Source organism: Anomaloglossus baeobatrachus, chromosome 3, assembly GCF_048569485.1.
Source record: "Anomaloglossus baeobatrachus isolate aAnoBae1 chromosome 3, aAnoBae1.hap1, whole genome shotgun sequence".
NCBI lineage: Eukaryota > Metazoa > Chordata > Amphibia > Anura > Aromobatidae > Anomaloglossus > Anomaloglossus baeobatrachus.
Window position 1 is genome coordinate 622,010,823 of NC_134355.1, and position 12,753 is coordinate 622,023,575.

General features: G+C 50.8%; 1 protein-coding gene across 1 annotated transcript in view; it reads right to left on the minus strand.

Moving 5' to 3' along the window:
* Positions 1 to 1,810: 1,810 nt before the first annotated feature.
* The window catches only part of NOL10 (nucleolar protein 10), a 190,686-nt gene continuing 179,743 nt past the window's right edge, over positions 1,811 to 12,753 (minus strand). The window contains exon 21 of the mRNA XM_075338765.1: positions 1,811 to 2,149. Coding sequence (XP_075194880.1) covers positions 2,033 to 2,149 — 117 coding nt within the window. The 3' untranslated portion in view covers positions 1,811 to 2,032. The remainder of the gene's footprint in view (positions 2,150 to 12,753) is intronic.

Here is a 12,753-nt window from a genome sequence, read left to right on the forward strand (position 1 = left end):
CCTCCTTCCTTCCTCATTGCCGGTGGACGGAGGTAAGGAGATGTTCGTCGCTCCTGTGGTGCCAGTGCCACACACTGCGATGTCGCTAACGACGCCGGATGTGCGTCACAAACACCGGGACCCCGATGATAAATTGTTAGCGATGTCGCAGTGTGTAAAGTACCCCTTAGGCTACTTTCACACTTCAGTCTTTTTCAATCAGTCACAATCCGTTGCCTTGAGAAAATAGAGTATCCTGTTACATTTTGCAGGATTCAGTTCTCCCATAGACTTGTATTAACGACGGATTGCGACCGATGGCCTTGCGTTGCATCCGCCGCACGACGGATTAGGCGTGGAATGACTGACCGTCGGGCGGAAGGAACTGACACTAACGTTTTTTGGAGCGTCAAAAAATGCACTGTGTAGGATTCAGTCGCAATCCGTCAAAAGGTATAATGGTTGTCTATGGTGCAGGATTCCGACGTAATCCGTCACACAGTGCTGGATTCCGTCATGTTCTACTGAGCATGCCCAGCATGTACACAATCACATTGCAAGGCTCCTGAATGGCTTGATAGGAATATTCCACACACAATTTTAGCTAGAACAACATTTATTCTGCCCCTTTCTCTAGAAACTGTCATAGATGGCCTACAAAAACATAGTAATAGGTCACCAAAATGTCTGGCACGCCCATTGGGCTGTCCCAAAAACAAACAGATCATGACAGATCCGTCGTAAAATGGACGCTCAACGTTTGTAATGGACGCGGCGGATCGGTTATTTCACAGGATTCCTGTGAAAGGAATCCAGTGAAATAACGCATCCGTTGCGTCAGTTGACAGCTGACAAACGACGCTCGTTCTGTCGTAACGACTAACCTGACGGATTTGAAACGACTGAAGTGTGAAAGTAGTCTTACCCTGAGCACAAATATATGTCTTAAGGCCACTTCACACATAACGAGATCGTTGCTACGTCACAGTTTCTGTGACGCAACAACGACTTTACTAGCGATCTCGTCATGTTTGACACGTACCAACGATCCGCCCCCTGCTGTGAAATTGTTGGTCGATGCTGAACAGCCTGGGCCATTTTTGCCTCGTTGGAGTCCTGCTGGGCAGGATGGATCTGTATGTTTGACACCTACCTACGATTTCGTTAACGACCTAGATTAGAACTTTAGTGTGGCACGTAGGCGTGTAGTTGCGTCCCCATTTCCGCGCCCCCTCTGCACCGATTGGTTGGCGCTGATAAACACTCGGGAACGAAGGAGGGATGAATCCGGGTGCAGATGCAGCTTCGATCCGAAAAGCAAGCAAGCAAGCAACTGGGTACAAAGTACGAATGAATCCGGGTGGAGTCACAGGTTCTATTCTCAAAGCAAAGCTCAAAAGAAGTGACAAAGGATGACGTGATACAAAAGTTACCTTTTAGGCCCGCCCAATCAGAACGCAGTATTGGCCACCAATCGGAGCGGAGGGGTGTGGAAAAGGCGACGCAAATGCACACCTACGTGGCTCACTGCGTTTCACTACGCCCCTAATCGAGATCGGAATCGTTACCACAGCTGTTGTGTGACAGGGTCCCGATGATTTACAAGATCGTTATACGGGTCGCATGCTCGTTCCTAAAGTCTGTGTGTGTAAGACCTCACAAATACGATTTCACCAACGACTCAGCAACGATCCGGGAACTGACGTAGTAGCGATCTCGTTCACGATCTCGTTATGTGTGACTGGACCTTTAGAATGAGAACGTAGGCCATAAAGATACTAATGTGCCGCTACCAGCTAAAGCTATTGATAAAAGGCGCCCATTACCAAAGTAGGATTAAATACAAAATAAATGAAGCTTTATTTATAAGCATTTATGGTCAAACACCGCTTCATCAATGGCGTCGGGTCCGCCCGGCCGTCCCATCTTCCTTGCACAACCGGTGACGCGTCATAAAAGGAAATATTTTGCCTCAAATTCCCACACACATTGTAGAGTCTCATTATAAAGTTCGGGTGTCTCTCTTATCAGAGACCAGAATATCTCAAAGTTATTAAAACGGCCGTCCCTTGCCGGGTTTGCTCTTCAAGTGTCCAGCAGAGCGACGCAGCTTCTTCCGTTCCTCTCTGTGTTGTTTCTCAGCTTCTTGTCTCTTCTTTTGCTGTTCGGACTGAAGAGAAAAATAAAAAATAAATTAGAAGACACAAAATACAAAATGGCAACCAGATTCTAGTTTCCTCAAAGGGCCTCGGAAAATTATTGTACATTAGTTGCTATGGGGTTTTATTAAAGACTTGGAAAAGTGTGAATCTGCGCTGCTGTAGAATAATGAAAAGAAGCCAGATCCAGGATTGTGATTACTCAACGCGTTTCAGACTTCAGATTACTCCATCAGTACAACTCACATTAAATAGAAATTATAACTATAGCTCCTCTAGCTATATAGAAGGTGATTAACCAATATACTGGCCTAGTAATTGTAAAGAGTTTCTCCAAACAATGATGAAAACTTATAAAGGAGGAGATTTATTTAAAGGGAACCTGTCCCGATGCAATATGCACCCAGAATCACGAGCAGATCTTGGTGTATATTGTTAATCCCTGCTTAAACGTCCCTGTATAGATAAAAAAAACATAGGTCTGTACTCAGACAAGTGGGTGGTGGTGCAAGTGAAAAATGGGTCCAATCCAAGATAATAAATTCACTGTACTCAGATTGTGATGCAAAAACATTTTCAAATTTATTGAGGCGACTGTGAAGTCATTCGACATTTCGACCCCGCCTGGGTCTTAGTCAAGAGTCGCTTAAAGATGGGTGTCTGGGATCTGGAAATTTGAGTGGATTAATAATGTTGGTAGAGAATACCTAGAGGATAAAGGTCCTGGGTTTAGCCAGCGCAGCAGCTAAATAGGCGATAAGGATACACCATATCACCAGCCAAAGCGCTGCTGCGCTGGCTAAACCCAGGACCTTTATCCTCTAGGTATTCTCTACCAACGTTATTAATCCACTCAAATTTCCATATCCCAGACACCCATCTTTAAGCAACTCTTGACCAAGACCCAGGCGGGGTCGAAACATCGAATGACGTTACAGTCGCCTCAATAAATTTGAACTTTTTTTTTGCATCACTATCCATCTTAACCGTCCCTGTATACACTAGCATAGATAAAGATCTTTAGAAAAAGTATTTCTAAAGATCTTTTATCTTATGCTAATGAGGCCAGGGACTAGTCCCCTAGGTGTTATATCCCCCAACTAGTCTGTCCTCTTAGCATGTTAGCACGCCCACAGGGGTGTACTAACATGCTATTCAATGTAGAGTCACCAGCGGTGCCACGCGTACCTGTGGTCACTGTCACCGCGCTTCTAAATGCCGTGCACTTCCGGTCATGCGCAGTGTGAAGCCGAGTGTATGCGTCCCAGCTTCAGAGAGATCTACTGCGCATGACCAGAAGTGCGGTCACAGCGAACACCGGTACGCACGGTACTGCTGGTAACGCTGCATTGACTAGCATGTTAGTACACCCCTGTGGGTGTGCTAACATGCTGAGAGGGCAGCTAGTCGGGGATAGAATGTCCTTGGGACTAGTCCCTGCACTCATTAGCATAAAAGGTCTGTAGAAAGACTTTCTAAAGATCTCGTTATCTATGCTAGTGTATACAGGGACGGTTAGGCAGGGATTAGCGATATGCACTCAGAACTGCTCATGGTACTGGGTGCAGATTGCACCTCACAGGTTCCCTTTCAAAATGACAAAATCTTTATTGAAGGAAAACTATTAAACAACAAACAAAATAGGTCAAAACGTTGTGCAGAATAAAGTATATATAGCATCGCTCAATATATAGGGAAAGCCAAGTGACTATATAGTAATTAAGAAGGGAATTTTGTTTACTTACCGTAAATTCCTTTTCTTCTAGCTCTAATTGGGAGACCCAGACAATTGGGTGTATAGCTACTGCCTCCGGAGGCCACACAAAGTATTACACTTAAAAGTGTAAGGCCCCTCCCCTACTGCCTATACACCCCCCGTGGGATCACGGGCTCCTCAGTTTTAGTGCAAAAGCAAGAAGGAGGAAAGCCAATAAACTGGTTTAAGCACATTCAATCCGAAGGAATATCGGAGAACTGAAACCATTCAACATGAACAACATGTGTATACAAAAAAACAGGGGCGGGTGCTGGGTCTCCCAATTAGAGCTAGAAGAAAAGGAATTTACGGTAAGTAAACAAAATTCCCTTCTTTGTCGCTCTATTGGGAGACCCAGACAATTGGGATGTCCAAAAGCAATCCCTGGGTGGGTAAAATAATACCTCGTGATAGGGCCATAAAAACGGCCCTTTCCTACAGGTGAGCAATCGCCGCCTGAAGGACTTGTCTACCTAGGCTGGCGTCCGCCGAAGCATAGGTATGCACCTGATAATGCTTGGTAAAAGTGTGCAGACTCGACCAGGTAGCCGCCTGGCACACTTGCTGAGCCGTAGCCTGGTGCCGTAATGCCCAGGACGCACCCACGGCTCTGGTAGAATGGGCCTTCAGCCCTGATGGAACCGGAAGCCCCGCAGAACGGTAGCTTTCAAGAATTGGTTCCTTGATCCACCGAGCCAGGGTGGATTTGGAAGCCTGCAACCCTTTACGCTGGCCGGCGACAAGGACAAAGAGTGCATCCGAGCGGCGCAGAGGTGCCGTGCGGGAAATGTAGATTCTGAGTGCTCTCACCAGATCCAACAAATGCAAATCCTTTTCACATTGATGAACTGGACGAGGACACAAAGAAGGTAAGGAGATATCCTGATTGAGATGAAAGGGGGATACCACCTTAGGGAGAAACTCCGGAATCGGGCGCAGAACCACCTTGTCCTGGTGAAACACCAGGAAGGGAGATTTGCATGACAGCGCTGCTAGCTCGGACACTCTCCGAAGAGACGTGACCGCTACTAGAAAGGCCACTTTCTGTGAAAGGCGAGACAGGGAAACATCCCTCAAAGGCTCGAAAGGCGGCTTCTGGAGAGCAATTAGAACCCTGTTCAGATCCCAGGGCTCTAACGGCCGCTTGTAAGGAGGGACGATATGACAAACCCCTTGCAGGAACGTGCGTACCTGAGGAAGTCGTGCTAGGCGCTTCTGAAAAAATACAGATAGCGCAGAGACTTGTCCCTTAAGGGAGCCGAGCGACAGACCTTTTTCCAACCCGGATTGCAGGAAGGAAAGAAAGGTAGGCAAAGCAAATGGCCAGGGAGAAACTTCCTGAGCAGAGCACCAAGTTAAGAATATCTTCCACGTCCTGTGGTAGATCTTGGCAGAGGATAGTTTCCTAGCCTGTCTCATGGTGGCAATGACCTCTTGAGATAGTCCTGAAGACGCTAGGATCCAGGACTCAATAGCCACACAGTCAGGCTCAGGGCCGCAGAATTCTGATGGAAAAACGGCCCTTGAGACAGCAAGTCTGGCCGATCTGGTATTGCCCACGGTTGTCCTACCGTGAGATGCCACAGATCTGGGTACCACGACCTCCTTGGCCAGTCTGGAGCGACGAGGATGGCGCGGCGGCAGTCGGACCTGATCTTGCGTAGCACTCTGGGCAACAGCGCCAGAGGTGGGAACACATAAGGCAGCCGGAACTGCGACCAATCTTGAACTAAGGCGTCCGCCGCCAGAGCTCTGAGATCGTGAGACCGTGCCATGAAGGCCGGGACCTTGTTGTTGTGCCGGGACGCCATTAGGTCGACGTCCGGCCTCCCCCAGCGGCGACAAATTTCCTGAAACACGTCCGGGTGAAGAGACCATTCCCCTGCGTCCATACCCTGGCGACTGAGGAAGTCCGCTTCCCAGTTTTCTACGCCCGGGATGTGGACTGCGGATATGGTGGATGCCGTGTCTTCCACCCACGTCAGAATCCGCCGGACTTCCTGGAAGGCTTGCCGACTGCGTGTCCCTCCTTGGTGGTTGATGTATGCCACCGCTGTGGAGTTGTCCGACTGAATTCGGATCTGCTTGCCTTCTAGCCACTGCTAGAAGGCTTGTAGGGCAAGATACACTGCTCTGATTTCCAGAACATTGATCTGAAGGGTGGACTCTTGCTGAGTCCACGTACCTTGAGCCCTGTGGTGGAGAAAAACTGCTCCCCACCCTGATAGACTCGCGTCTGTTGTGACCACCGCCCAGGATGGGGGTAGGAAAGACTTTCCTATTGACAATGAGGTGGGAAGAAGCCACCACTGAAGAGAATCCTTGGCCGCCTAAGAAAGGGAGACGTTCCTGTCCAGGGACTTCGACTTCCCGTCCCATTGGCGGAGAATGTCCCATTGTAATGGACGCAGATGAAACTGCGCGAAAGGGACTGCCTCCATTGCTGCTACCATCTTCCCCAGGAAGTGCATGAGGCGTCTCAAGGGATGCGACTGGCCCTGAAGGAGAAATTGCACCCCTGTCTGTAGTGGACGCTGTTTGTCCAGCGGAAGCATCACTACCGCTGATAGAGTATGAAACTCCATGCCAAGGTATATTATCGATTGGGTTGGGGTCAGATTTGACTTTGAAAAGTTGATGATCCACCCGAAACTCTGGAGAGTCTCCAGCGCAACGTTCAGGCTGTGTTGGCATGCCTCTTGAGAGGGTGCCTTGACAAGTAGATCGTCCAAGTAAGGGATCACAGAGTGACCCTGAGAGTGCAGGACTGCTACTACTGCTGCCATGACCTTGGTGAAGACCCTTGGGGCTGTCGCCAGACCGAAAGGCAGGGCTACGAACTGAAGGTGTTAGTCTCCTATAACGAAGCGTAGAAAACGCTGGTGTTCTGGAGCAATCGGCAAGTGGAGATAAGCATCTTTGATGTCTATTGATGCTAGGAAATCTCCTTGAGACATTGAGGCGATGACGGAGCGGAGGGATTCCATCCGGAACCGCCTGGTTTTCACATGCTTGTTGAGCAGTTTTAGGTCCAGAACAGGACGGAAAGACCCGTCCTTTTTTGGCACCACAAACAAGTTGGAGTAAAAACCGTGACCTTGCTCCTGAAGAGGAACAGGGATTACCACTCCTTCTGCCTTTAAAGAGCACACCGCCTGCAGAAGAGCATTGGCTCGGCCGGGAGGCGGAGAAGTTCTGAAGAATCGAGTTGGAGGACGAGAACTGAACTCTATCCTGTACCCGTGAGACAGAATGTCTCTCACCCAACGGTCCTTGACATGTGGCAGCCAAATGTCGCCAAAGCGGGAGAGCCTGCCACCGACCGAGGATGCGGAGAGAGGAGGCCGAAAGTCATGAGGAAGCCGCTTTGGTAGCGGTTCCTCCGGCTGCTTTCTTTGGGCGTGACTGGGCCCGCCAAGAATCTGAGCTCCTCTGATCCTTTTGAGTCCTTTTGGACGAGGAGAATTGGGACCTGCCCGAGGCTCGAAAGGACCGAAACCTCGACTGTCCCTTCCTCTGTTGGGGTTTATTTGGTCTGGGCTGAGGTAAGGATGAATCCTTACCCTTGGACTGTTTAATGATTTCATCCAATCTCTCACCAAACAGTCTGTCACCAGAAAAAGGCAAACTGGTTAAGCACTTCTTGGAAGCAGAATCTGCCTTCCATTCCCTTAACCACAATGCTCTGCGTAAAACCACGGAGTTGGCGGACGCCACTGCCGTACGGCTTGTAGAGTCCAGGACAGCATTAATAGCGTAAGACGCAAATGCAGACATTTGAGAGGTTAAGGACGCTACTTGCGGAACAGATGTACGTGTGACAGTGTCAATCTGCGCCAAACCAGCTGAAATAGCTTGGAGTGCCCATACGGCTGCGAATGCTGGAGCAAACGACGCGCCGATAGCTTCATAGATGGATTTCAACCAGAGCTCCATCTGTCTGTCAGTGGCATCTTTAAGTGAAGCCCCATCTTCCACTGCAACTATGGATCTAGCCGCAAGCCTGGAGATTGGGGGATCCACCTTTGGACACTGGGTCCAGCCTTTGACCACGTCAGGGGGAAAGGGATAACGTGTATCCTTAAGATGTTTGGAGAAACGCTTATCTGGATAAGCGTGGTGTTTCTGGACTGACTCTCTAAAGTCAGAGTGGTCCAGAAAAGTACTCAATTTACGCTTAGGATACCTGAAATGGAATTTCTCCTGCTGTGAAGCTGACTCCTCCACTGGAGGAGCTGTGGGAGAAATATCCAACATTTTATTGATGGACGCTATAAGATCATTCACCATTGCGTCCCCATCAGGTGTATCCAGATTGAGAGCGGTCTCAGGATCAGAATCCTGATCAGCAACCTCTGTCTCATCAAACAGAGAGCCTTCCTGCTGGGACCCTGACCAGTGTGATGAAGTCGAGGGTCGCTCATAGCGAGCTCGCTTAGGCTGTCTGGGACTATCGTCCGTGTCAGAGCCATCACCCCGGGATGCATGGGACCCCCCCGGAGCACGGATGTGTTCCAAAAGAGGGGAACCAGGGAGCCTTGAATCAACAGTGCCCATGGTCTGAGTTACCGGTCTGGACTGCAAAGTCTCAAGGATTTTAGACAGTCACCGACAGTTTATCAGCAAAAACTGCAAACTCCGTCCCTGTCACCTGGACAGTGTTCACAGGTGGTTCTCCTTGGGCCACCTCTAGCAGAGGCCTCGACTGAGCAAGTGCTACAGGGGCCGAACATTGCACACAATGGGGGTCAGTGGCACCTGCCGGTAGAACAGCCTTACATGCGGTACAAGTAGCATAGAAAGCCTGTGTCTTGGCCCCTTTGCTTTTTGCGGACGACATGCTGTTGTCTAGCAATCTAGGAGGGTATATAGCCAAGAATAGCGACCGTACAATGCAATGTATAGCATACAAGCATAAAGTACAAATGAACACTGCGGCACTAGTGGGGTGAGCCCTCGAGGGCTGCTTACCGCCCGCTGAAAAGCGGGTGTGTGACTGCCAGAATCCCGTGCCTGGGTCTCCCAGAGCTCGTGTCCCTTCTCCACTCAGACTGCAAACAGGAATGGCTGCCGGCGTCCTGTGAAGAGGGGCGGGCCGTGGGCGTGCCCCAGACAAAGTGCGGGAAACTAGCGTCCCACTGTGCCTAGTGAGGGGGGTTGGAGTATGCTAAGCAGACTCCAGCCCTCAGCGCTGACATTCTGACCAGCGTCCCGCCCTTCCCCTGACTGGCAGGCCTGGGGGCGGGAACGAAACGGAACTAGGCCGCAAAAGCCGGGGACTCGATTTATAAGCGTGGCCGTCGTATAAGCACGGCCAGCGCGGAAGTTCCCCAGCGCACCACACGTCCCAGCCGCGCCGCAGTGTAAAAAAACCGCCAGCCGCGGCCGGCGCGGCAGTTCCTAATACAGAAACTCACTCAGCAAAGCTGTAGTGAGTAAAGCACCAGCGCGCCGCGCTGCTGTCCCCGGCGCACTAACACACCCAGCAATGCTGGTGTGTGTGCGCGATCTGTACGGGGACCCAGAGTACCTTAATGTAGCAGGGCCCTGTCCCTGACGATACTCAGCTCCATGTCCAGCAGATTCCCAGGGGCTGTGGACGGAGCACGGTCTCCTGTGCTTGGAGACCGATAGGATCCCACTTCACCCAGAGCCCTAAGGGGATGGGGAAGGAAAGCAGCATGTGGGCTCCAGCCTCCGTACCCGCAATGGGTACCTCAACCTTAACAAACACCGCCAACAAAAGTGGGGTGAGAAGGGAGCATGCTGGGGGCCCTAGTATGGGCCCTCTTTTCTTCCATCCGACAAAGTCAGCAGCTGCTGCTGACTAAACAGTGGAGCTATGCGTGCATGTGTGCCTCCTTCGCACAAAGCATGAAAACTGAGGAGCCCGTGATCCCACGGGGGGTGTATAGGCAGTAGGGGAGGGGCCTTACACTTTTAAGTGTAATACTTTGTGTGGCCTCCGGAGGCAGTAGCTATACACCCAATTGTCTGGGTCTCCCAATAGAGCGACAAAGAAAGGCAAAATATGGGATACATCAGCATAGGATTGTGGGGTACTGCAGGAAGGTGCTTGGTGCAGCAGACAGAGTAATCTGAGGCGACTAGTTGATTTAATTGGCACATTTCATGAATACTAATTTTATATATATATATATATATTATATATATATATATATATATATGAAGGGAATTTTGTTACTTACCGTAAATTCCTTTTCTTCTAGCTCTTATTGGGAGACCCAGACGATTGGGGTATAGCTACTGCCCTCCGGAGGCCACACAAAGCACTACACTAAAAAGTGCAAGGCCCCTCCCCCTCTGGCTATACCCCCCCGTGGTATCACGGGTTCTCCAGTTTTAGTGCCAAAGCAAGAAGGAGGAAGCCAATAACTGGTTTAAACAAATTAACTCCGAATAACGTCGGAGAACTGAAAAACCGTTCAACATGAACAACATGTGTACCCGCAAACAACCTAGAAATCCCGAAGGACAACAGGGCGGGTGCTGGGTCTCCCAATAAGAGCTAGAAGAAAAGGAATTTACGGTAAGTAACAAAATTCCCTTCTTCTTCAGCGCTCTATTGGGAGACCCAGACGATTGGGACGTCCAAAAGCTGTCCCTGGGTGGGTAAAGAGATACCTCATGTTAGAGCTGCAAAACAGCCCTCCCCTACGGGGATGTCACTGCCGCCTGCAGGACTCTTCTACCTAAGCTGGCATCCGCCGAAGCATAGGTATGCACCTGATAATGTTTGGTGAAAATGTGCAGACTCGACCAGGTAGCTGCCTGGCACACCTGTTGAGCCGAAGCCTGGTGTCGTAGCGCCCAGGACGCACTCACGGCTCTGGTTGAATGGGCTTTCAGCCCTGAAAGAACCGGAAGCCCTGCAAAACGGTAGGCTTCCAGAATTGGTTCTTTGATCCATCGAGCCAGGATGGCTTTAGAAGCCTGCAACCTCTTGCGCGTACCAGCGACAAGGGCATCGGAACGGCGTACGGGCGCCGTGCGTGAAATGTAGATTCTGAGTGCTCTCACCAGATCTAGCAAACGTAAATCATTCTCATACCGGTGAACCGGATGAGTGCAAAAGGACAGTAAGGAGATATCCTGATTAAGATGAAACGAGGATACTACCTTAGGGAGAAACTCCGGAATGATGCGCAGCACTACCTTGTCCTGGTGAAAACACCAGGAAGGGAGCCTTGGATGACAGAGCTGCCAGCTCAGACACTCGCCGAAGCGATGTGATCGCAACGAGAAACGCCACCTTCTGTGACAGGCGAGAAAAGGAAACTTCCTTCAGAGGCTCGAAAGGCGGCTTCTGGAGAGCAACTAGAACCCTGTTCAGATCCCATGGATCCAACGGCCGCTTGTACGGGGGTACGATATGACAAACCCCCTGCGGGAACGTGCGCACCTTAGAAAGACGTGCTAGACGCTTCTGAAAAAACACGGATAGTGCTGAGACTTGCCCTTTGAGGGAGTCTAGCGACAAGCCCTTTTCTAACTCCTATTGTAGGAAGGAAAGAAAGATAGGCAATGCAAATGGCCAGGGAGACACTCCCTGAGTAGAGCACCAGATTAAGAAAACCTTCCACGTTCTGTGGTAGATCTTAGCAGACGTGGGCTTCCTAGCCTGTCTCATGGTGGCAACGACCCCTTGGGATAATCCTGAAGACGCTAGGATCCAGGACACACAAGCCACACAGTCAGGTTCAGGGCCGCAGAATTCCGATGGAGAAAACGGCCCTTGAGACAGTAAGTCTGGTCGGTCTGGTAGTGACCCCGGTCGGTCGACCGTGAGATGCCACAGATCCGGGTACCACGATCTCCTCGGCCAGTCTGGTGCGACGAGTATGACGCGGCTGCAATCGGATCTGATTTTTGCGCAGTACTCTGGGCAAGAGTGCCAGAGGTGGAAACACATATGTGAGCCGGAACTGCGACCAATCTTGCACTAAGGCGTCTGCCGCCAGAGCTCTGTGATCGCGCGATCGTGCCATAAATGCCGGGACCTTGTTGGTGTGCCGAGACGCCATTAGGTCGACGTCCGGCCCCCCCCCCAGCGGCAACAGATTTCCTGAAACACGTCCGGGTGAAGGGACCATTCCCCCGCGTCCATGCCCTGGCGACTGAGGCAGCCTGCTTCCCAGTCTTCTACGCCCGGGATGTGAACTGCGGATATGGTGGATGCTGTGTCCTCCACCCACATGAGGATTCGCCGGACTTCCTGGAAGGCTGCTGACTGCGTGTCCCTCCTTGGTGGTTGATGTATGCCACCGCTGTGGAGATGTCCGACTGTGGAAAGCTAATAGGGTAAGATACCCTGCCCCGATTTCCAGCACATCGAACTGAAGGGTGGACTCCTGCTGAGTCCACGTCCCCTGAGCCATGTGGCGGAGACAAACTGCTCCCCACCCTGACAGACTCGTATCTGTCGTGACCACTGCCCAGGATGGGGGCTATGGCAATGAGGTGGGAATAAGCCACTATTGCAGAGAGTCCTCGGCCGTCAGGGAAAGGGAGACTTCCCGTCCAGGGAGGTTGACTGCCCATCCCATTGGCGGAGAATGTCCCATTGCCGTTGGCGCAGATGAAACTGCGCAAAGAGAACTGCCTCGATGGCTGCCACCATCTTCCTTAGGAAGTGCATGAGGCGCCTTAAGGGGTGCGACTGGCCTTGAAGGAGAGACTGCACCTCTGTCCGCAGTGAACGCTGCTGGTTCAGCGGAAGCTTCACTATGGCTGATAGAGTATGAAACTCCATGCCGAGATACGTTAGTGATTGAGTCGGAGACAGATTTGACCTTGCCAAATTGATGATCCACCCGAAAGTCTGGAGAGTCTCCAGCG